The sequence below is a fragment of the Crocodylus porosus genome, unplaced genomic scaffold, assembly GCF_001723895.1.
Source record: "Crocodylus porosus isolate Cpor-Errol unplaced genomic scaffold, CroPor_comp1, whole genome shotgun sequence".
NCBI lineage: Eukaryota > Metazoa > Chordata > Crocodylia > Crocodylidae > Crocodylus > Crocodylus porosus.
This window is the reverse complement of record NW_017728907.1, coordinates 58,854,869-58,881,275: the sequence shown is the minus strand read 5'-3', so window position 1 is coordinate 58,881,275 and position 26,407 is coordinate 58,854,869. Positions and strand designations below refer to the sequence as shown.

The following is a 26,407-nucleotide window of genomic DNA, read 5'->3' as shown; positions in this document are numbered from 1 at the left end:
TCCTGCCACCCCACTGCACTTACTAATTTTGAGTAATAACATGTTTACTTTAAAACAGTCTGTTTTCCTCTTTTAAAAAAAAGGATGGATGTAGGTATATCAGATACAGTAGTTGCACTGTGCCAGGCAATATAGTGACAGTTATACTGGGAATGGTAACAAACGGTAAAGAACAGAAAGAACAACTGTAAAGAACAGAACTGCGCCATAAAAAGAAAGTTTGCACATTACATCTCTCCACCTCTTCTCTGCTCCGTACGAAATTTTTATTTACACAGCTGTGTTTTGTAAAATGTGTAGTTTTTCTTTCTTTTTCTGGTAACTTATTTACCTAAGATAGCCCAGCATTTGTTCTGCGGTCAGTTTCCTCCACAAAGTTTCACAGTTGCCTTGACTCATGCAAAGGGAGGTCATGGTCCTTGCCCAAGGACCCGAGAGCCATTTGTTCTAACCATCAGACCACTCTATATTTCTCTGTCCTACCCCATAAATAAAAACAGTTGGCCAATCCAAGCTCTTTTTTGGTCTTTCTGGAAGGTCCTCTGTTTAGAAATGTGGGCCCCTCAAGAGCAAAATGGTTATGTAAACATTTTAGTTATCTATTTTATAAAACGCAGCCCCACACAAAATTTGAAAGCCTGTGCATTACCTGCTGGCATCTATGATATTAGTCGTCACAATCAGCCTTTTGCAGTAACAACCTAACCAAACAAACGAGACTTTTCTCATGCCCAAAGATCAGTAAAGTTGGGCTCTTCTGGCCCTGCTTATCATAGTAGAATGCCCTCCCCAATACAACGTTGCTGTTGCTCAGCACACATTCAAAACCAGACTTAGCAAAAGCAATCCTGCTGATCACAACTGTCAAGACAACATATGGAGAGAATGAAGTGCATTTGGTAACCAAAAGCCAAACCAGACAAGGTTTTACAGATCCCTATCAACATCTTGAATCGGACCCAGAAATATAAGAAACCAGTTCAACCTTTGGAAAACTGGTATAATATTCTCCATATGACTAACTGCACTCTATAATCAGGCAGTCACATTCTGCACTAGCTATTGTTTGCAAATGGTCTTCAAATCCAATTTAAAGCTCAAGAAAGCTTATATTTGTGACAAGTCTTGTATCAGGAAGAAATGTGCAGTCATAATCAGACAGAAATTGTTGCTCTGCCTGCTAATTCTTACAGCTGGGAAGGTAGAGAAGTTGCTCCCTATTCTGACAATACACCATAAACCATCCAAGAAATGATGGACGTGCAGCCCAAAGAATCTCACTGTCTCTTTCACATGCATACATGTTACATGGAAGGAGCGGCAGAAAGCTGAAGACTAACTGGGTGCATAAACTGCTTGTGGTGTTTTTATGAAATAGGGTGTGCATCTGGGGCTGCTTTCATCTAGAAAGAGGTAACTGTCTAGTCTTGCTGAAGGTATAATTCTCCATGCACCCAGTCATCAATAGGAATCTGAAAATATGACTCCCGTTATTGCACTTGGGTGTGGAGCCAGAAATCACCTTAGAGAGACCTATGGTTGTTTCAGCACTTATGAGATCTATGATCTACTTGGAAGCTGAAGTCACCCAATGTGGTAAGTCTGGAAGATCCCAACACCAGACTAGTTGGTAGCATGACTCATACTGGAAATCTGAAGTGTAGCAACCATGCCAGAAATTATTCCCACTGCAGTCATGTTCTTGGATATATGCACACAGATTTATATGGGTTGGATACATTCAAATGAACTATTTTTGATGTAAGGCAGGTCCTATATTTTGGAATCAGATGCAAAAGGCAGAGTTACAGTACTTTACTGATTACCTTCTCCTGGTTCATGTTCTCTCTCTGGAGTGATCTAACAAAGGCAATGTATGCATGACAAGATCTCCAGGTGAAAAGTTCCTTAAAAATATTGTTAATAAAACCATCAAGGTTGACATTAAGTTGAATCTCAGTGAGGATTTCCTGAACAAAGAGACTGATTAGACACTGTAGAGCTTTCAAATCTCAACTGGTGAAAACATGGAAAGAATAATCTAACACTAGCACAGGGAGGGACTGGATGAGCTAGTAGGATTTTTCATTCTAACTTCCATAAGCCTAAAAGATAATGCCAGTGAAATGAAGTGTTGTTTCAGCTATCACACTTCTATACACATCACAGAAAAAAAACCAAGACATTGATCCAGTGGTAATTTGCTGTCAAAATGACAATAACTGGTATAGCAAATAAGTGGTGTTAATCATTTTATTTGATTAATATTATTGCATAAGATCAGCATTGCTCAAAGCACCAATATTAAACTGCTGCAGTCTTATGCACTCACACTAATTTCTGGATCTCTTTTTGGTTTCACCCAAGCAAACTTATCCATAAAGTACAGTGGTGGGAAAGGGCAATATTTTTAACTTCTATAACCCATCAGTCACGCAGCAGCCTGACTCTGATAGTCTGGCACAGAAACACATACCTTAGTACAGTATCTGATAAAAGATCTATAATATGCTAATGTAGTTCTGTATCATGTAGCACCTGTGAGTAACAGATTGGGATATCAAAGTGATTCTGTAAATGTATTAAACTTTTAGTGGCAGGTACTATGAATCGACAATTACAAGGAACTGATACAATATGTAAAAGAAACTGATAAACTGTATTGCTCTTGGAAGTAAAAGAAAATCTTACGTTACTGAAAACAATTGGGCGGCTTGTGCTTTGACAGGGTTCTGTGACACAGAAGGGGGCATATGGGTCCAAAATATAGGAAAACAAAAATCACTTTAAAAAGCTATTTGCCTTACAGTACTTGGAGCTCCTTGAGATGTGTGGTCCTTATTTATTCCATCCAGAATTTGCAAGGGGCCAAAACAGTTAAGCCAAAACCTTCTGGCCACTGGGGTAACCACTGGGGTTCAGTATATGCCCTGAGTAACATGCTCACAACCACCATTCAGTTCCTGGCACAATCTAGGTGGTACTAGATAGGCGGTGGGAAAGCAGGGTGAGTTGGGGAATCTGGATGCGTGGACAACATATCTCAAAGAATTCTAGTTACTATAAAGTCACTTTAAGTGCTTATCGATATACAGTCCACTTTTTGTGACCACAGAACACTAATATGATGTAAAGAGGAGGGAGCCAGGAGTCTATTAATGATTGCAGTATAACTCTGCCAAATTAAGCATCAGAGGTTGATACTTCCACTATAGAATAATGTTTAGTAAATGTAGTACAAGACTGAAATACAAGAAGCTGTCCTGCAGCTGTCCGAATAGGTGGCCTTTGCAAGAAAGCTGTCGAAATTGCCTGAGCCCTGCTGGAGTAAGCCCTCATCTAAATGGGGTGATCTAAACTATCTGGCTTGTTATAGGCCCTAGTATACCCCAATACCCACTCTGATAGTCTCTGGACTGATACTGCCTGATTTTTAATTCAGTCAGCAAATACTGTTACAAATAGCCTTAAGGGAAACCATGAAGAGTTTGGACCTTTGCAAATCAAAGGATAAGGCCCTGAGATCATCTAAGATGTACAGTCTAGTTTCCCCTGGATGTGGCTTAAAGACAAGAAGACTAGCTAATGAATTGTTTTGTTCAAGGGAGAATCTGTAACTATGTTAGGCAGGAACCTGGGATAGGTCTGAGTTATGTCTTCTTCTTATGGAATATTGAAAGATAAGAAGATATTTATTACCCATGGAGACTACTGAATGAACAATTTCTCTGAGATTAAGCACGGGCTCAGAGCACTGTTTGCTGCTTTTATCTGCTGCAAATAATCTATCAATGGACCATGCTCTAGGAAAGTTTGTCTGATATTCAAATCCTGATTGTCCCCTTATGGTCTGATGGGAGCAGTATACTCAGACGGGCCATTGTAGCTGGGAGTGTAGAGCTCTGGGAGATACTCACTGTTGACTGCACCAGTTCCAGTGAAACAGTATCTTGATGTGAAGGCCAATTGAGGCCAATTTATACCTGGTGATCATCTGAATGGTGAATACTCACGTCATTGGTAATCATGCCACATAAGCACAGCAAACTGCTCTCAGGTCTAATATTGTCTGCAGTTGAATTTCCTTGGGCGGGGGGCACAGAAAATTTGCCTGATTATGGTCTGGAAGTGCTCCCCATCACTGATGCTGGGATTTGCCAGATACGTTTTGCTGGATTTAGTACAGTTTCATTAATAGACAATGCCAGACAACTGGGCACAGAGGCATGGAGAATGGCCAAGAATACACGGGAGCTCTCGAGAGCTGATTTCACAGGTGTTTCCAAAATCAGCGTTAGTTTTGAATAGATCTTGGGAGCAAGCTCTTGTGGACATCTCACCTGGGCATGTACAAAGCCCCTGACTGTTTCTGACTCAGAAGGATCAAATGGGGAGGCCTTCAGTCATCATACAGAAGAACCATCCAGTGAGTATGTGATAGGGAGACTGACCAAACTACATCCAACTGCAGGGCCCCTAACAATGCAGTGCTAGGTAGAATCATGTATGAATTATGCATCGTGATCAGTGCTGGAATCACACTCTGTACCACTGAAGCAGGCAGCAGCGTGCTGAGAATATTCAGCCCTATAGAGATAAGCAGAGATTTCAACTGCTCAGGCACATGGAGGTTGTCTGGAACTACTTTCTTCTTCAATACTGAAAAAGGCGGCGTTGTAAATCAGGGGTGCAGGAGGGAACAGCACTGAGCTGAAGATAGTAACACATGTACTTCAGAGGTGAGTAGTGTGAGCACAGACTTTGACATTTTGGTCTTTATACCCAAGGCAGATACTCCTGCGAACTTCAAGGCATCTCTGAGTTTCAAGAGAACTCAGAAGCAGATCACTTGGACCAGTCTGACAGAAACAGGGTGCCTATACTTCCCAGTTTGGCTGAAAGAGTCCCAGATTCATAGGCTGGTTGGTCAAAATTTAAAGAGAAGTCCTGAAAACTCAGGGGCATTCGACGCAGTCCCACAGGGAGGCAAAGCGGCATGGCATGGTGTGCCAGGCAGCTCTGCCTCCCCAGTGGACTGTGCCTGCACCCCTGCCTGCTGACCTGCCACTGCCTGCAGTGCTGCTGACCTGGGGGGGCGAGGCCAGTGTCCTGGATGTCCCAACTTTCCTTCTGCTTACCCTAGACAAAAAGAGTGTAAATCATGCCTCTCTCACCTTCAGATCCTCTTTTCTGGAATATGCCCATCCCAAGCCACAGTGGGCACATCTACACGAAACATTCACTGGGCAGTTGATTAATTAGCTGCACAGTAAATGTATCACATCTACACATGCGCCCGTATTAGGCTGGAGTAAACTAATTTACTCCACAGCAAAATGGTACTTGTAAATATAAGTAATATCCTGTTGCAGAGTAAAACACTCTGAAGCAGGACACATGTAGATACTGTCCCAGGTGGCTGGGGCATGAGGGTGCCAGCTAGCCCCACAGTGAAGCACCCCGGTGCCCCAGCCAGACCCTCTGCATCACACTGAGCCGGGGGAGCAGCCCCGGGCTGGCAGGCTGACTCCCCGGACTCCCTGCTAGTCAGGGCTGTTCCAACCTGGCTCAAAGTGGTGCGCGTGAATAAACTCCAGAGCTTATTGTTATGGAGTTTATTGCTCCCAGGCGCGCATTCAAATGATGCACTCAGGAGCAATTAACTCCAAAGCAATAAGCTCCAGAGTTTATTTATGTGCATTCACTGCACATGTAGACACGCCCAGTAAGGAATACTGAAAGCTGGAGGACGAGGCAGTTCTCAGCCTTGGTACCAGGAGGAGCTTCCCATCAACAGATGAAATAAAGAAAGGACAATAGGTAGACTGATAATGTGCAAACTATCTTAACTAAACTTTTCTTCAACAACGCTATTAGAAACCCTTTGTACAAGTGCACTGGGGGTGTGCACTGAGGAGCTCCATCTCACAGGCAATAGGGAACCGAGTGGTAGTTAGGTACGTTTGATCATGATGGAACCGAAATCTGAAGACGCAAGCTTTTACTCATAATTACAGCTTTAAACCAGTTCAGAAATACACATACAACAAGCGTGCACAAAGCCAGCATTTTTACCAAGTCCAAAACCAGGCTAAACCTGCCCGATTTTCTTTACCTAACATCATGTTTATCCTCTCTTGCCCCTCTTTTCAGTTAACAAGAGTTATGTACTGAAAGTGCTGAGATAAAGTAATGGAAAGGAGGATCCCGCAAAAGGTATTTGAAAAGCAGAAGTAATTTACTACATGTCTACTTTGTTTTACTTTCCAAGCCTTCCTGTTGTGAAAGGAAATTCATCTTTTCTGGCAGACTCCTGCCTTTTCAGGCCTGAGAACTCCCCAGGAGCATTTGCGTACAGATAAATGGATGTGAAACTCAGTGAGTACACTATGAGGAACATGGAATTAATGATGGTTTTTGCTTTGGATGTCACGTCTGATGTGTAAATAAAGCCCTGTACACTTGTTTGTGAAAAGTCCCCCAGAGGTAATAATCACATGGCCAAGTCCTGGGCCTGCAATGTCTAGAATTCGGTGGAAAGCCTGCCAATGGTTGGGGGGTGATTGCCTGGGGTGGGGGGTGGTCAGAGCCAATGCTAGGAGCTCCACATTCAATCAAGAGTTGAGAGCCACCACAATGAACAGACAACTGGTGTGGCTGGTCATCTTCATATAGCACAAATCCAGTCATCCAAAGCCTTCAGGAGCAGGGGTAATCCCTGTGTAGTCTGTAGTAGCAGTCATGGAGTGACTCTTCTGCAGGAAGGGGACTTTCCAATCATTTTGTATGCACCCCAAGTGCCCTCAAAGGCACATATTGGTGTAAAGACAGAAAAAACAAGTTGGAAGGCACCAAAAGGGGGGCCCTTGTTCAATGTAATTAATTAAATTAATCCTTATTTAATTAAATATTTAAGCCCAAAGAAATTATTACACCTTAAAAACGTAGGGTTTTTGCTTTGCTTTACACTTGGAATTAAATAGCTGGTATGAACCTTATTGGGACAATATGGGGAGTAGGAAGGATATTTCTGAACTGGCTGGGAGTAAATTTCCAAGCCCTCAGGTAAGGTCTCCTTGCTATTCTGACAGGAGGAACATCCTAGCAGCAGATGAAGTAATAAGAAGCAGTGCATCATTTCATTGTTCAGATGACCAAAATATTTGCCCTGTGACAGACTCATAAAGCATTCTGTGCTGGTGGAGATAAGAACCAAATGTTCATTTCCTATGTTGGATTTAGGGAATAAGGTACAGTAACTTGTGCTGCATCAAAGCAGGAGATAAGCTGTTAGTCTCTGCTAGCTAGAGCTCTGAAGGGTAGACCTCTTCCTTCATAGGTTGGTAGGACAACTGAGGACTCGTGTCTACTACCATGGCCCTCAAAGTGTCCTCTTTGTCAGCTTTGCCCTACAAGTCACTGATTTATGGATGATCAGAGACAAATGAAGCAAGATGGACAACTTCTATGGCATCAGTTTGGGGTTGATCGAAATTTAACTAGTTGCAGTGTAAAGATATTTTTAAAACTCCTGGCTCGGTAGAAGTCAAAGAACAACTTTCTTCTTTTCTGCACAAACTGTGAGAGTCGGTGTCTTTTGGCTACACGGTAAATTAAGAATGCCTTAGTTCAGTAGGAGATTCCAGTTTGCTGACAGTCTTGAATGAAGGCCATTACGGAAATACCGAGTCTCTCAATTGTGGAGATAGTCCAGGCAGGCTACCTAATTAGGAGAATCAACAGTGTGGCCTTCAATGCATGTTGACAATCTGGCTTGTTACTGACCAGCAGCAGACCTCCCCTGTTCAGGTAAGAGTGCATGGAGGGTTGTGGTACAACAACTCTCCTTGGATCGAATCCATCAGGGTATAGATCTGGCTATAATCCAGGTACTGCACTGTTCAGTTTGGCCTCTGATTTCCTCCTAGCAGTGGATGCTGATTGGGTATCCAAGCTGGTAGGAGATCTACCAGCTACCTTTGATATTTGTTGCCTATGTGATACTGAAGAGTGGGGAGTCATGATATCAAGCACAGATGCTCTTCAACAGCAATGTGCTTTTCTCTTGGAAAAAGAGCTGTGAGCAGTGGGCTACTGCCCCCTTTTATAAAGAGTGCTCACTGCCATTCTGCCACCCTCCTTTTCACCATGGGAAAGGTTGGCTAGAAGTCACGAGGGCTTGCAAGGCATGGACAATATGTCTCATCTCGTCTGATCTGAAGAATGCAGTTTAGTGCCTTCGCCACTGTCTAGTCAAGACTGGGCAGAAATCAGAATTGAGCTGGCTGAACGCAGCCCACATAAGACTGAGCTGATGATAGCGTGCAGAGTTGGCAGATATACTACCCACCCCTTGGATATGTATCTGAAGGGGTACATCTGTCAGGAGTTAAAAATAATCACAACTTGGGAGTGACTGTAGGCCTCTAGGCTCAAGCAGGTATTATAACAGCAAACCAATTATGTCCACCATTAGTGTCTGGGTTTTTTTCTGCCAGGTGTGAGTCTGCTGTTCGTGCTTTGTCACCTTCAGACTGAACAACTGCAGTAGGCTCTATTGGAGGCTATGCCTTAAAAATATTGAGAGTGAAGCTGGTGCAGAAAGCAGCAGCTTGCTTCACTGTGTGGGAACTCTCCTTGGGAGTACATAACACCGGTGCTCCAGGATCAGCACTGCCAGTACATCAGCTCCACTCTGTTCAGGGTAGTTTCTGAAGGACTGACACTTTCTCTCCATGCCATACTGTCGTAACTGCAATCAGCAGAAACACTAATGATGCGGCACCCTCATTAAACAAGAGATGTCACCTGGCAGGGTATTTTCTGCGAGTTCTGAAGCTCCGGAATATGCTCCTCCTTAAGCGAAAATACCCCAGATTTGGTGATTTTGGGGGCATGCTGTGAAAGACATCTGCTCGACAGGCTCTCTGGAGAAGGCTGAGGGCATGTTTCATACATGATGGAAGGGATAGGTGGCGAGCTCACTGGCCAAGTTCCTGTGGAACTGATTTAAATGCTGCTGAGGTTTAAGCTAATTCTGTATATTATATGATTAATTAGGGGGCTGTAAGCCTAGGAAAGGCACCTTTATCATCTTAAATTGAAATAAATGGAAATATATCAATAAAAGTATATAGCAAGAAGGACCATTAAGACATTTATGGATGATTTGGTAAAATACTGAGTGGTGGAAGACAAAACAGTTTTTCGGTGCTTGGTAAATAATGCAAATTCATGATGCATAACAGAAACCCTACCTAGAACACAGATCCGTAGCACTCATTTTACTCATTTAAGGGCCAACATATCAGGAAAGTAATTTTCCTACTATTAACTATTCAGTTAGCACCAAGATAGCTGATCAAGAGACATTAAAGTATATATACAATTCGATGGAAGACCAACAAGAAACAGACGTATACGGGCTAATTAACTCGGGGAAGGCACGGCTGCCTGCTAAACGTTCTTAAGTTCAACACAGTTTTTCAGCACAGTCTTCCTTCCAACTTCATTGCTTTAATGACACTCCTTATCAAATCCCTTAGAAAGTCATTGCAGAGTAAACTCAAATGTTATATAACCTTCAAAAATCCTTGTATCTCATGGAGACTTTGGGTTTTTTTTGGTTTTTAAATTAAATAAACAGCCATATTTCACAATAGGATAAAATATGGTCCACTGCCTGGTCAGGTCCTGTTTTCTGCCAGGTTGCTATCACTGATACTCCATGCTTGGATCTGAAAGTTTTCCCTGAGAAGAAGAGCATATCTTTTGCTTCATTATTCAACTACTCCAGATACTTGGCCAAAACACAAAAAAACAAATAAAGACGTTTGCTGGTGCAAGAGCAATCAAACCACAACAGTATTCTCATTAGACTGCCTGTCCCAGAACAAATCATAGTTTGTTTTAATTGTCCTTTGATACAATATTTGTTCTCTTATGAAACTGAAAAAACTGGAAGGAACATTTATGACTTAAAAACTGCAGCTTACCTGGCTCCACTTCATGCCATCCACTCGACTGACTGCCGCTTCCTGGAGAGCGCCCTTGGCTTGTATAAAATGGCTCCTCACCAGGACTGTCCATCTCATCCTCCACAGATTTGAGGCGCTTTGTGGAGCTGAAGTAACAAAACATATAACACTGCATATTTTGGAAGGAAATACTGGTATCTTCCTTTGTAGCAGGTGAAAAAAACAACAGGGCTAGATTTTGTGATACTGGACCATTTCAGCATTGAGTAGAGGATGATACCAGGTCTCTGCAGCTATCCCCCTACACCTGGCCCAATAACCTCAATTCTGATCAACTTTTTTCATATTTCAACTTTCTTTATACCAAAATTACCAAGCCTTCTGAACTGTGTCAAATGTTACTGTGATTTTCTGATGCATATAGAGACTAAGCTGAGAGCACCAAACTCATTTCTAATGGGAACCCAAATTATTTTGAACTTAGATTTTTACAGATAGAAGGCCTAAGGCCCACTGATGTAAAGAAGAAGATTCCTACCAAACTCAATTTGTTTTCATTAATTCACTGTCTCACTAGCTATCAAATTAGCTGGTGATGGTGAGAAGTAGAACCTCATTTTAAGCACCTATTTCTGTCTCCTTATCTTGTTGCTCACCTCTTGCAATACATTTTTTTCTGAAGAAATGTAATGACAATAACCCTATAATAATAAGCAAAACCCTGTGAGCGATAAGATTCATTTATTGGTCAAAGAGATTCAAATTTTCCTAGGACATAGTCAAGATATAAAAAGTTTATAATTAAATTACTCAATGAATGAGGCACGCCAGTCTTTTGCTGCTACCAAGCATTTAAAAGTGCACATAGTATCATAAGAAAGTGGGTCTAGAAGGGACCTCACTAGCAAGGCCATCCAGCCCAGGCCCCTGCTCAAGGCACGATCATTCCTGATGAAACCATCCCAGCCAAAAGTTTGTCTAACTTGCTATTGAGAATTTCCAGGGATGGAGAGTCCACAACAGGCAACTTATTTCCCATACGTCACTTGCCATATACAGTACCTCTCCTAGCATATGCAGTGCATGACACTCAGACAAAGCCTGGGAGAATGGAGGACTCTTGCATTATGGTCTGTAGGTCAAGAGACCCAGAGTGTGGTGTCCATTCACTTGCAACAGTTGCACATCACTGGAATGTAATGACTTATTAAAGTTAGTACCTGTTAGGTCAGAGATAACCCTGGTCTGAAAGAGAACAACCATGCAATGCCATGGAGGCTTAACTGCTTAAACAGTTGTTAGCTTGCCTTTTAACGGCACTTAGCAAGTTTAAATTGAATGTGTGACACCACCCTAAGACTGTGTTAGGGTGATGGTGTGAGGAGCAACTTGTGCAGCCAACGTCCTTAACTGTGGCTAAGTTGATTATGAGATATACAGAGCAAATAGCGATGTTGTCATGAATTTGTCCTAATGACATTTTCCAAAGCCAGGTCAGGCAATTTTCTTTTCTCAGTTTTCTGTCCTATAAGACAGGGCTCTCCAAGTTCGAGGCAGCTGGGGGCTGCATGCAGTACAGGCCACAGACCCAGGGGCCTGCACACCATAGGGGCCCTAGCCTCTGAGTCCCTTCCCTCGTCGTGTGTACAACCCTATTGCCCCTCACCACCTGTGCAGCCCAACCCTCCTCGCCAGGCACACGGCCCAGTTTTCCCCTGCCATGTGCAGCCCCCCTCTCTGGTCATGCACCCCAATTTCCCTGCTAGCTGTGCATGTTGTGCAGACAGCCCACCTGGAGGTGCAGCCTGGACAACTAGCTCCCTTCTTTGCAAAATGTTGCACAGCCTGGCGCCTCCCCTACCACGCAGGAGCCAGAACCCGGGGGAGCCCAGACAACCCAGCTACGGCTGCTGCAAGAGCAGTGAGAGGGGTGGTGGCTGTGTAGGAGCCCACAGCCCACATGTTAACCCCTCGTGAGCCACACACAATGCACAGGCCACCAGTTGGACAGCTCTGCCATAAGGTGTATTCTACCATCAGCTGTAAAGCATTCAAGAACCAAGTGTGCTATAGCATGAAGCACGAATAGATCGCTTTGTGTATCGGGGACCTATTACATGAACATAAAACATTCTGCTGGCACAATACCCACGCATCTAAACCCTGAAGCCTTTGCTCAGGCAAGACAGACTTTGGCTTCAGCCAAAGATGTGCTTAGGTAAGAACTGAAAGGTTTTGAAGTTTTCTATGAGCTACAAGGAGAATAGTTTGGGTATGTGTGGAATGCAGGTTCTGTCATTCCTTATTTAAAAAACCCCTGTTATATGTCAGCAGGGTAAATTCTGTGCATACAATACAATCATTGCCTGATAATTCTGCTGAGTCTGTGTATTTAAGGAATAATTTTTTTTTCTGATTGGGAGCGGCCTAATGAGAGGAAAACAAACATATTAGCAAGTTATTAACGACTCATGCTGTTTATAATAGGCTCCTTATCAGTGCTAGTTATTTGCAAAAAAATAGAAGGCGAACAACTGAGCTTTTAAGTAACCTGACTTCTTCACTCCTGGACTTGCAACAAAACTCTCCCTCTAAGCGAGTCCAGTGATGAGCACTGCACGTACAGTATGCAGTACAAATGTGAAAAAAGAAACAGCCCTAACTTTTAAACTGATTACTGCCACATGTAATGAGACCCTTATTTGCTGAGCTGCACAGTGTTGCTGGAGCACAAGTAATACAGAATGTTCTTTCAATCACTGCACATTGTAAGCTAAAAAGTTATTGCTAAGAGACTGTCTTAAAGCTTTTTTAGAAAATAAAAATGACAGCTGCACTCAAACTACAGGGCATTTTTATTGTGTGCTTGTTTTTTGCAATGCTGGTAGAACTGCAGACTGAGATCAAAACCTAAAGAACTCCAGTATGAAGTTACAATTGTGTGCCATGTCTGAAAAAACTGATCCATTTTGACTGGGGGGGAAAAAATCAATCTGTTTTCTTAACAGTGTTCAAGACGGGTGTAATGACCGGGCTTGTTTATAAATCCAATCTCATGGATGGTTAAAGTAAAAGGACAGGATAAAAAAAATACATATACCCTTGTCTGTTAGTTAGCATCTAAGCCACAGGCTTGCACTGGATAGCAGCCAGCATCAAAAATTCAGTTGCTTGGTTGTCACAAAATTCTTAACACCGTATCAAAATGTGAATATATTAAAGGCCAAGCCCTCAGCTCTATATCATTTTCACTGTTAACATTTTTAAATTTATAAAGAATATATGAAGTCTGGTGTCTAATTTTCGCTTGTATATAATGCAAGCTACTGTCCCTACTTGGAAGAGCTCCGTGCAAAAATACTCAAGGACCTTATCATCAAGATGAAGCGACATGTCCCATTCTGCCCTTGATTCTCCTCTTGGACCAGTGCAACATTATTGGCTTCAGTAGAATTACTTGTGTTTATAAACGGTGTAAATGAGAGATTAACAGGGACCTCTATAAAGCTTTTTTCCAAGGCTGGAATATAAATAAATAGCTTTCATTGACGCTAGGATGAACACTCAGCTTTGCGATTCTGAAAAGGTTACACGCTCCCTACCCCCAGCACAACATGCCCAATAAGGTAACTACAACTTTTCCAGATGAGCAATGACTGTTATCCAGGTTTCACAAGCAACCCAATGCCATGTCCCAGTTGAATTACCTGGTAGAGGATGTGCTAGGTAAAGACCTCCTCATCGCTCCTGGGCTCATGCTGTAGTATGAAGAACTTTCCAAATCTGAGAGGGAGAAATTAGGGCCTGTTCCTGCAGCTATTGGCGCTAAGGAGACAAAAGCAGATTACAGTCAGTAAGTCAGGTGAGTAATGCTTTCACTGCATTTCAGTGTCAACTCTCTTCTTAATAAATTAATGCATTCAGTTTTGGGGAGGGAAGGGAGGTGGAAAGTGAGGGATCTGGTACTTTAATCAAGAAGGTATAATGTTTATTGGGGAAATACTTCTGTATGATTAAGATTCTTTTTTACTTTCTCCTAAGGTCATTGCTTTTTGTGCTAGTAATTCTAGCTATTTGTAGCAACATCTTTTGTGGATTCCTTTAAGAAAGTCTGGCCGTATTGTAATCTGAGTGAAATCTCTTGAAATGTCTTTATTTTTTATTTTTAGGCCTGGAATTGGCTTATTGAATGCACTTCTGAATAAGAGACAGGCCGACAGTATGCCTGGCCTTGTCTGCAAGCTTGTGTAGGACGGCAGTAGACACTTTTTTCTCAGGACCACTGTGGCGTCTCCAAGGGGTGCAAGGGGCTGAGAGTTTTGGGGCTCTCATCAGCTTTTTGCAGAGACAACTGGCCTCACAACACCATTATCCAAAAATTGCCTTCTGCCCTTTTATTCCTCCAGTCCTGAAAGTTTTTTTTATGAGGGCCATCCTGCTATGATTTCACCTAGCTTCCGTGTGACATACCCCACAGCACTGGCTATGTGCAAGGTATTATAAATTCCTTTTCTAAAATTTTACAGGCACAGAGCCATGCTGAGCATGTGGAATAAAACAAGGGCATGCAGCTACCTAATATAAAATACACAAGGCGAGGTCTTTGTCAATGAAACCCACTGTATGGTATAAGACGGCACTGCCATTTGGAGGAGAATACTGCTTTGGAGTCTATATTATGAAGCATGCTTTGCCTTGCCCGTCTGACAGCCTTCTGCAACGCAGCCCGTTCTGCAGTATGTGTCAGGTGAATGTGGAACGTTTTATCTGAGAACCTGTTTCGCAGAGACAAGGGATAGTCTCTTTCTGACTTCACGGGAGGTTCCCAGACAGGGTACCGAGAGGAAAAACTGTCTGCAGTCAATGAATCTGGCTCCCTTTTCACTTGCCATGGCAGGAGTGAGGCAATGAAGAGCAAATGGTGCCTTAACTTGTACCACTCATCCAGAGTGAAATCCAGGCCTGATGGAAGTTCGGCAACTGGTATCAATTAGGCCAGCATTTCAGCTCAAATCTTGGGGAACTGCCCATCTCGGGATCGACAGAATTGTTTAGCCCTCTGGCTAGCCCACCATGCCCAAAAGACACTTTGCTGTTGTTTGCCAGTCTAGAAACAAGGCTCTTTTACAAATGTCTGCCCTTGAAACAGAAAAGGAACAGTATGGACAGCAATGGACTTTTAAATGCATACGCTGGGAGGTAAATGCTTCTATTAAAACTTGAGAAAATCTGGCAGGATCATTAAAAGAAATTAACCTGGGAAATAATTCATGGCAAGAACACTCAAATCCCTTGTTATCTTCCTTTAACTATAATATGCTTCCTGTGCACTGAGCATATGAGAGGATGGGCTTTTTAAAAAAAGGAAAAAAATTAAGTATGGTAAAATTAACTCATTTGATCAATTTGTGCTTTCTGCTAGTTTCCTGACAGGAGCTACAAGAGGCTGTAAAACTGATGAATTTGCATGGAAAAAGAAACCAGTGTAAGTAATTTGTGTAAAAGGTAACATGGACATGGACTGCTATAATTCAGACACCCTGCAGATAGCAGACTGCTGCAGTGTGAGCAGTTATGGGTTAGAAAAATGACCATACTGCAGTCAGTCTGACTTGAATGGAAATCAATCATAAAGGTACTCTGCAGCATCTACTCCACAGTTTTCAGCAACTTCTTTGCCAAACAGATTTTTGCTTTGTAAACCCTTTGCTGATCAATCCTCCTACGTCTCAGACCTACCCAGGCCTAATTTACAGGTTAATCTTAATATTTTCCAAACAGGAACATAAAAAGGTAGGCACTAAATTAAAGCGCCATTTCGTTCTAAGGGGCAATGAATTTCCCAGCCGTTGTAAGATTTATTAAATAGTTTTATTTTAGACAGATACGGAGGAAAAACCTGTGCTGATAAATTGCCCCACCCCATTAATCTCCCCCCAGGACCCTGGGCAACGCTGGCCAAATCTTGAAGTTGGCCCTATGTGAAAACTTGTGAAGCGTGATTGCAGATCTCAACATAATGCATGTAGTCTGAAGAAGGGTGGGGTGGGATTGAGGAAGAGCTGGTAGCACAGACACTATCCACAGAGCAGAAGGGGAAACAGCAAGTAATCTCGGGAATCCACACATTTTGAATAACAGGGTTTGTTTGCCGTGTGTTAGGTTACCTTGTAATACTTGAAGAGCAAGATGAAGGATATAAGAGGAGAGCCACATAACAAAGGACAGGTCAAAGAACACAACATTTTTTGAAATGCTCAAGTGTACATTATGTTTAAAATGTCTGTGCTAATGTGAGTATTTACAAGGCCCACAGCTCAAGCAAGTGAACGACTGCCCTGTTACAACTAACTCAAGGTCACTAACCTCAGCAGTGCCACAGATGTAAACTTTCCACAAGGGGAAAGAGTTTTCGAATTATTTCTCAGGCATGTAAGCTGGTTATCTTTCATATCAGCTTTTTTTTCTCCATTAATTTGCTCTTGAAGCTATGCTTTCCTGTAAATTGGCTGCAGAAATTGCCATTGTGCAACCTCCAACCAGGGAAGAGTTAACTCCCTTTTCTCTAGCTAGCAGGAGGTCTTTTCCTTTTCCGGTCTGAATTTTGCTTAAAGTGATCTATGCTTTCTATTGCTGTTTCACCCTGAGCCACACCTACTAACTCTTGCCTTAGACTTTGGCTGAAGGAAGCCTGCTGTTTTGTTTTTGGCTCTTAGATTTACTTTTCTGTTCTGCAAGACAACATGCCATAAAGGTATATGCATTTAATCTGGTTTACACATTCTTTCTCCGGGCACTCATGATGACTTTACAGCCTACCCGTTTTACATTAACCAGAACAATAATGAGAAGACAAGGTCACGCTCATGTGTATTTGCAGGAGTCCACATCAACACTCCACTGCCAGAGAGTAGGTGGAGGGATCAAAGGTATTGAAATTGGGCAAAACCCTGCCTAAACTGAGCTTTACCTTTCAACATATGATTATCAAACACGTGAACCTCTTAGCCCGATGTACCAATAACATGTTTTGGCACTATCCAGAGCACTGGCATAGCTGAAATTTGCTCTGTTCTGTAATACCTTTACTATACTGAAGTATACATAAATGAAAGCCTGAGATTCACTGATCACACCAAAAATAATTTAACCCTCATAAAAAAAGTTCTTCAGAAAAACACCCATAAATGGCTGAAGGCTGCATCTGAAACAGGAGGGGCAGGTTGGAAATTTCAGCTCTGGGTCAAAACAATATGCTCCATGCCTACAGCAAGATGTCATTTGACATGGAGCCATGCCTCTGCCATGACGGAAGAGTAAGGTGTTTTCCTGGGTAAAGAACTGGCCTTTCATTTAAACCTTAGCTTGACTGATGTGCATGGAGCTTTTAAGTGAACCGATGTGGTTGCGGGTCCAATTTCAGCTGACAGGGTGGTCTACTTCGCAGGAACCCAATGCACACGAGATACATTTCAATCACTTGGAAGAGGCAGAAGACAGTTTGCCTGAAACACTAGACCAGTTCTCCTCCCAGGCTGATCAACCTGTGGTGTATCAGGGCTGCAAGCAGGGGGCACGGAGCCATGGCTCTGCTCCGGATGAAGGCCAGCTCTGGGGAATGCTCTGGCACCAATGACAGGCTATCCCCATTGCCACCCATTTATTAATTCAAAGAGGTTAAAATCCCTGTGTTTTTCTTAACCAAAAATGTTAAGAAAAACACAAGAAAAATTAACCAAACCCCTCTGACTTAATTCGATCGGAGTATTTATTTTGGAAATGTACTGGAGTACAGGAAACCCACTAAATAAAACCAGCCAAGTTGGCATTTGTCTTCCTTGGAATATGGCACTGTCTTGTAGTTATTAATGTGTGTCTTATTTCTGTTTTTCCACTTTTATTAAACTGTTTTTACAAGACATGGATGAAACAAGGATCATTATATGTGTAACACTGCAGCAAATTGACACTGTGTTTAAGGTTAAATAAGAAACACTGCATTTGACTAATAATTTTCTTCATAGATTATGACTTAATAAGCAGAGGGAAACGTACTATGTTTTGAGGCAGGAAAGAAAAGGTAGCTGAGGTTTTTAGCAAGGCCTTTGTCTCCCGTATACTGTGTTATTAGGTTCAAAGAGGTTTTGCCGAATACAACAGATATGAAATGTGTGATGTTCATTTTAAAATTACAAGTACAGCCTGCTATTGACCATCTAATTATGCTGAGTTCCATTTATAAACATAGCTAACCACTAAGTTTATAGAGACTTTTTGTGCTGCTTTAATAGGATATTGATCGAGAGCAAGGTTTGAGTGGACTGCCATTGAATTGTGTAATGGCATACAAAAGGCAAGGTCACGGCAACTGTTCATTCTATGCCTGCAGTCTATTTTTTATTATAATCTTTTTTTCCCCCCCTCCTTTAATGCCCAAGCCCGAGCAGTCTGTTTGGGATAGCAGTGCTTTGCTAAAGAACAGAGGGGTTTTTTTAAAGGTTAATTTTCAGGCTCCTGATTTTTAACTACCACAGTTACAGTATTGCCTAGTATATCAGAAAGGGTCCAGGCTACTTTTTGCAGAAACAGGTTTGTTTTTTTTTTACATACACATATAATACACATGCATTTTTAAAAAGATACTCTGCCATTTACATCCACAGCACCCGCAGTATGTGGGCTCTGCGCTGGGGATCCGCATGGAGAAAGAAGGATCCTCCCCACTCTCATCTGGACATCAGAAAAGTAGTGGACTCGCCCCCCAGTCTCAGAGCCGCGCGACCACCGCCCTGAGCTGCTGACCCGCTCTCTGACACACTGAGAACGTAGAGTCCTGGTGTGAGTGGTGGACCACGGCTATTGGTAACCTCACCATCCTCCGGAGGATTGCACTGAGCATAGAGCCCTCCCGCAGGAGCAGGTATGGGCGAAAGGATTTTTTTCTGTAATTTGCTTCGAGTAGACTGGTGGGTCAAAACACCTCGAGAATCTCGATTCCTTTGGTTGTAGACATCTCCCTCCTACCTACGCCACTTCCTGCTCAGAGAGGGGGATGTGTTTTTAATTGCTAGCTCCACATATCTCCTTCACAATAATCGCATCAGTTCTTTAACTGCACTGATTCTGCTCTTTATCATTCCAGCTCGAACAGTACAAATAGTTTTATTTAGGCTCCGCAGCGAGTGTGGGGAGTTCACGCACCAACTCTAGGTAGAAGAGATTATTTTCCTTTATTGTTTTAAACAGAAATGATTGTTTCATATACTTGCAGAACTACTGTATGCTTCAAACACTAGGGTGCCACCTCATGCCAGAGACCACCTCTAACAGCCCCTTCTATTACCAGGATCCCTGGCAGCACCCATCTCCGTAAGAGGGCTAAGAGACTTCTGCAGCCAGATGCAGCAGATGCTGAAGCAGGGCTACAGAAACCACTAACCACAGAGAGCGAGTGTCTGCATGTCAGACACCTGAAGTTTCCACTCCTGAACAACGGTATCCCACAATTCATGGCATTTCAAAATCACAGACTACCTGTGCAATCTATTTAGCTCCTTTAAGGGCTCTGTAGATATAACACAGATATGTGGTCTGCGATTGCATGTGTGCATATTTGTGTGGTCTACTGCATTAGAAGGGTTAAAAGCATCCCACTTACTCCATGAAAAACAGAGCTAGCACCGTACAGCTTTAACTGTGGCCTTCCCAGTGCAGCGAGCATTCCTCAGCACCAGGAACGGTATCATTTCAAGCAAAATGGAGCAAAATAAATGAATTTTGTTAAGAGAATGTTTATAAGCTGCAAACCCTTCCTTCACAGACCAGCCAGATTATTTCAGATGGCTGCAGGGAGCTCCACATGGGAAGGAGGCCATCTTGAAGGTCCCAGATCAAGAAGACTTGGAGGTCACTGTAACCAACTGGCTGGTATGGCCTCCCCCATTCCCCTTCTCTCCTCTCCAGCTCCCAGCCTGCCAATGATCCTAATTTCATCGCCTGCCAAATAGCAAACCCTGCAGAACTTATATAGGAAAGTTCAGTGGCAAGGTTTTTTTTTCGCTTGTGCAGCAAGTCAAGTGAGCACCCTGGAAGTCAAAGTTGGTGAGAGCTATGCAGCTCTCACAGCTTCATGACACCAGAGATGCACCGGAGTCACATTTCTAGCACTTGCTCTGGCCACTTTCCTCAAGCCCCGAAGTAAGTTCCCAGTGCTGAAGGGTTTAAGGAATAGGATGAAAATTCCCTACAGCCTCAGGCTTGGGAACAAACAATGTGCGATTCCCCAGTTGTGCTGCAGAGATATCCATCTCTTTCCTTCAAACCAAACCTCATCAGAGACTAAGGGGTCTCTGGGGAAAGGAGACCTGCAAGAGAAGTGGTTCATCTCCCAAATCCCATTGCAATATAGGACTATTGGCAACATGATGTGACATACTCATATTAGGTTGTGGGTGGACAGTGGCCTCTCCACAATAAAAGAAATAATGCACAGGCATCTTCCAATTAAACAGCTTTAGGACATTTTTCAAGCCCTTTAGCAACTCATTAGCGATGACGGGAGCAGGATTGTGAGGCTCGGAAGCTCCTAGTCATGAATTGGCATGAAGATGGCAGTTACAAGTAGGTCACCTAGCATTTGTATGAGGCAGGAGTGTTATTTGGCAGCTGTAACTGCAACTAAGCAGCCCTCTTTAGGATCTGCTCTGCTCACCCCACATGAGGAGGGGGTTAGAAAAGGTGCCCTACACATAGTCTGCCTCTCTTTTTTGACTGGATAACTGCACCCAGTGGGATCACCTTTACTGTGGTTGAAATCAATAAAGACACACAATCAATTTTGGTACCTGGAACACCAGGACTCTCATGGACAATCCTAACCATGAACACCAGAGCGCTGCACTGCAATCATGGCTTGAAAACTCAAATGACACAGCACTGATATTGCACTGAGCAAGAGCTGGTAAGTGGAAGATGGGCAGCTCAAAGAGCAAGGAAGTGTCTATACTGTCTTCTAGAAGAGTAAACAGGCAAAGTGAATGCCAACTTGGCTTTGCCATTAAGAATGAACTCATAAACCAACTCAATTTCCTATCAGAATTTATGAGCAGCTCATAACTGTTTGTCTCAAATTGGCAGGGAGCCAATACACCACTGTCATCAGCATATATTCCCTTACTCTTGATGTCACTGACAAAACCAAGGAGGAATTCTATGCCAACCTTGACCGAGTCCATTTTGATGTTCTGGAGGGAGACAGGCTTATTGTGCTCAGTGATTTCAATGCCAAAGTTGGAAGGGACTCAAACCTCTGGAATGGAACCATTGGCAAAGAAGTGGGAAAGGTCAACTCCAATGGCATCTTCTTCTTGAAAAATAGGTGCAAGGCATCATGACAACACTCACAATCTAAGCATTAGCACTTGATTGACTACGTCATCATTCGTGCCCTGGATCGCAAAGATGCCTCGTCACTCGAGTTATTCTAGGAGCTGACAATTGCTGGACCTTTCACTGACTCATCTGCTCAGTTATGTCACTGAAACTGGCTCCCAAATGATGACTGCAGCAGAAGCAGTGCTGACAGAAGGTCAATGTTGAAGGACTCAATGGCCAAATCAAGAGACCTCTTCCACCAGCGCCTCAATGAAAAACTGGTGATTTCCAATCAACAACAAGGGAAGACTGTTGGCAGTGCTTGGGGTGCCTTCAAGTCCTCCGTCATGAGTGCCTGTGAAGAGACACTTGGATTCTCTACCAGGAACCATCAAGACTGGTTTGATGAGAATGACTGGGAGATCCAGCAGTTAACTGACTGCAAGCACAAGGCCTTTTGTGGTTGGTAGAATGACACCAACTGCAAGCAAAATAAATTGAATCACCAACAAGCCAAAGCAAAGGTCCAAGGGAGGACCTTCGATATGAAGAACAGATGGTGGGAAGTCAAGGCAAAGCAAATTTAACTTCTTGTTGACATCTATGATGCTCCTCATGGTTTCTTTAGTGCCACCAAAGCCACCTATGGTAAAGCATTCAGGGGCTACTCCTTTGAGACCTAAAGATGGAGGAGACCTGATCAATGAAAAGGGAATCATCAATGTCCATTGGAAGGAAGATTTTGAAGACCTTCTTAATCAAGAATCTGTTGCTGACAAATGTTCTCAATTCCATCCCACAACACCCAGTCAGAGAAGATCTTGGAGTCCCTCCAACCCTCGATGAGGTGAGGTGAGGAGAGGAAAGCCATCAAGCAGATGAAGAATGACAAGACATCTGGAGCTGATGCAATCCCCGCTGAAATCTTCAAGCAGGTGGGAGAAGCTCACATCACAGCTCCATGCCCTCATCTTACGAATTTGGAATAATGAGGTAATCCCAGATGACCTCAGGGATGCCATGATCATGACAACCTTCAACAAAAGGAGACAGGTCCAACAGTGTAAATTACAGAGGGACTGGCCTGCTGTCCCTGATAGGAAAGATCATTGCGAGAACCCTCCTGAACTGTCTCCTTCCACTCGCTGAAGAGCTCCTCTTGGAATCTCAGTGTGGGTTTAGGGTATCAAGAGGCACAACTACCATGATCGCCATTCCTCACCAGCACAGGAAAAATGCTGGGAACAACATAAACCTCTCTATATGGCTTTTATGACCTCATGAAAGCCTTCAAGTCTGTCAGCCAAGAAGCACTGGGGGGAGGATCGTTCTGAGGTATGGATGCCCACTGAAATGCATCACCATTCCTCACCTGCTCCATGACGGTATGCGAGCGGTGGTTCTCAGTAATGGATCTATCACAGATTCCTTTGAAGTTAAGACTGGAGTTAAGCAAGGCTGCATCATCACTGCAACACTTTTCTCAGTATTCCTTATTGTGATGCTACATCTGACCACCAACAAGCTTCCAGTCAGAGTAGTGCTAAACTACCAAATAGATAGTAAGCTGTTTAATCTCAACTGACTCTGAGTCAAAACCAAGACTACCTCAATGTCAATCACTGAGTTCCAGTACACTGATAATGCTGTAGTGTGTGATCACTCAGAAGCAGAACTTTAGGCAACCACTGACATCTTTACCGAGGCATACAAGAAAATGGGACTGATGCTTAACACTCAGAAGACTAAGGTCCTCCATTAATAAGAGCCTAATGAGCAGTCCCCAGCTTTGGCAATTCAGATTTAAGGTGAGACTCAGGAGAATAAAGAAATCCAACATCACCTCAAATGTGCAAGTGCAGCCTTTGGATGCCTGTGGTGTTTGAAGATCATGACATCAGATTCGAAAACCAAGCTCATGGTTTATGAAGCAGTCACGATCCCTACCTTACTGTACAGAGCTGAAATGTGGACAACATACAGGAGGCACCTCAAATCACTCAAGATGTACCATCAACACTGCCTGTGGAAGATTTTTTGAATCCAGTAGGAAGACAGATGCACCTACATTAGCATCCTCTCGCAAGCGAACACCATGAGCATCAATGTGATGATCATCCAACATCAACTTCACTGGCTTAGCCACATCATCCAGATGTCTAATTCCAGACTCCTACAGCAAATTTTATTCTCCCAGCTTAGTCAAGGCATACGATCAAGAGGAAGTGAAGGGCAGAGAAAGTGTTTCAAAGATGTCCTCAAGGCCAACTTGAAAAAATGCAACATTGACATCAACTCATGGAAGACTATCACCTAGGACTACCCTGAGTCTGCCACAATGATCTCAGTATTTTGAAACATCACAACAACAACAGGAGATGAAGAAGTGGGAGCAGCAGAAACGGCGTGCTGCAGACTAAACCAAGAATCCAGAGCCACCTGCCCTGCACGGAAACACATGCCTGAGTTGCAAGAGAACCTATTGATCCAAGACTGGCCTTCAGACCCATAGCTAAGGTGTGACAGGAGGCCATCTCGTGGCCAGTCAAATCATTGGCCCACCCACCTGTCTAGGGCAGTCTGCCCAGCTGCCTTTCCTGCCATGCCTTTGATGTATCTAATTAGTTGTTTATAAGGTGGGAGGCTGCCCATTTACTGCCTGATGCCAAGGGTATAATACACGGCTCCAAACCTTCCCTTATACCATGTCCCATACCTTTGCAGATGGCATCACTATATGGCTCTGGTTCCATGATGGATCCCTTTCTATACCCACCTAATGTTTGTACCCTGACTGGATCCCTCCATCTCAGGTGGTCTATTCTGCTCTCATTCTGGGCTGCCGAGCTCCCTGAACCCTTCTCCTTCTTGGCAGTGGCTCTCTCCGGGAACTTTGGCCACACCAGCCCTGGCCTCGCCTCTAGGCCGGTCGGAAGCCCAGGCCCCTGGCTCTGGGTGTCCCTTGTGGTGGGTGCTCTGGCCCTTCAAACATTCTGGTCCTGGCCCCAGCACTGACTAGTCAAGGGTTTCTCTGGTCAGGTTACTGAGCGGCTCGCCCTCTCTCTCTCTCATATGGACCCACCTTCTCAGGTCCCTCCGAACACAGCTCACTCAATGTCTAAAGCCAGTTTATGGACAGTCCTTCAGGCCCACCCATGTGGACCCTACTCTACGCGGCCAATGTGTAGTCCTTCAGGCCCACCCACACAGATCCTACTCTATGCAGCCTTCTCACATGCCATCACTGGGCCCACTACTCTACCCTCTCACTGGGGCGCTCGGCCTTACGCCCCTTGGTCTCAGGCCTGATGACATGCCTAGACCTCTCTCCTGTCCCCTCTATGGGGTAACCCACCAGGTCATGGGGGCTCACCAATACTTGCCTTTCACAAAGGAGGCACTGGTGTGGCATTTCTTGGGGAACACCCCACCACAGGCAGCCCCATCCCTAGCAGGATGTAGCTTTAGGTCATTCCCCAGGACCAGGAACATCTTCCATCCCCACAGCTCCTACCCTGTCCTCCAGGTGATCTGGGAGCAGCACCTCTGGCTGGTGAAGTTCTCTCTCTGGCTCCATCCAGCAACTGCCAGCTCAGCTCTGAGGGTTTGGATTTAAACTAAAGCTGCTCAGCCCCATCCTCTAATCCAGAAGCACTCCTGCAGCCATATGACCACCTCATTAGGCTGCATCACACATGCCGGCTGCTCCACAGCCTGCTCAAAGCTGTCAGAGTGGCAGGAACCAAAGGTGCCCTGCCACAGAAGGCAATCATGGAAGACAATCATCCTCGACTGTGAGGGATTGCCAATGAAGATGGACAGTGGCTTTTCCTCTAGTTTTAAGTTACTTAGTTTGATTTGTTAAAATGCTGGCAACATTTTTGTAAAATTTCTTTTTGATTAACTACTTTCTTTGTTTAACTAATTTCAGGGAGATTTATGAGTAGGCTAGCCATCAATTGAAAAGGTAACAGATGTAGTTCTCAAGACAAGCTGTGTAGTTCTACTTAGCACCAAGATGGTTTGCAGTTCTTGTTCAGTAGCTAAAGACACTTTAAAACAATGGGGCACTTTTACACATGCTCCAGGGGGTAAGGGGATGGCACTTTAATTACAGGGGCTGTGAGAGGAAGGCCAAGGCAGAGCTGGAACTGGGACTAGCTACCCGGACAACAACAAGTCCTTTTTTAAATACATCGGGGGTAAAAAGAAGGTACTGGGTAACGTGGGGCCTCTGCAAGACACTAGGAAGTCTGGTCGTCGCACTAAATGACAAAGCTAACCTATTTAACAATTTATTTGCCTCCATTTTTCTGAGCAGGTACTGGGTCACACACCCCCCCCCCACCGGGACCCCTGTAGGCCCCAGGGGAGGCGCACCCAGGCCTAGGGTCAGTGAGGACCTAGTCAGGGAACTTCTGGAGGGACTGGATGTATTTAAATCAGCTGGTCCTGGCGATCTCCACTCCAGAGCGCTGAGGGAATTGGCTGAGGTCATTGCAGGACCCCTGGCACGGCTGTACGAGCACTCATGGTACTCTGGCATGGTGTCAGAGGACAGGAAAAGTGCCAATGTGGTTCCCATTTTCAAAAAAGGGAGGAAGGAGGACCAAGGGAACTATAGGCCAATTAGTCTTACCTCGATCCTGGGTAAGCTTTTTGACAGAATTATCCTGCCACATGCCCACGAGGGGCCAGCAGGGGAGATTATGCTTAGGGGCAACCGACACATTAGAGGCAGGTCCTGTCAGACCAACCCGGTGGACTTCTATGACCAGGTCACAAAATCCTTAGATGCAGGGGTAGCAGTGGACATCGTCTTCCTGGACTTTCGGAAGCCCTTCGACACTGTCTCTCAACCCGTTCTCATTAAAAAACTAGGGGACTGTGGCATCGACACCTACACAGTCAAATGGGTCACTAACTGGCTGGAGGGCCGCACCCAGAGAGTGGTGGTGTATGGGTCTTATTTGACCTGGAGGGATGTGGGCAGTGGGGTCCCCCAGGGCTTGGTCCTCGGGCCCGCACTGTTCAACATCTTCATCAGCGACTTGGAT

At 44.0% G+C, this 26,407-nt stretch overlaps 1 protein-coding gene across 6 annotated transcripts in view; it reads right to left on the bottom strand.

The window, feature by feature from the left end:
• NFIA (nuclear factor I A) overlaps positions 1–26,407 on the bottom strand; it is a 308,101-nt gene that overhangs the window by 74,324 nt on the left and 207,370 nt on the right. For all 6 annotated transcript variants that reach the window (XM_019531535.1, XM_019531538.1, XM_019531539.1 and 3 more), the window contains exons 5-6: positions 13,685–13,802; positions 9,996–10,123 (exon numbers count right to left, since the gene is read on the bottom strand). In XM_019531535.1, coding sequence (XP_019387080.1) covers positions 9,996–10,123; positions 13,685–13,802 — 246 coding nt within the window. The remainder of the gene's footprint in view (positions 1–9,995; positions 10,124–13,684; positions 13,803–26,407) is intronic.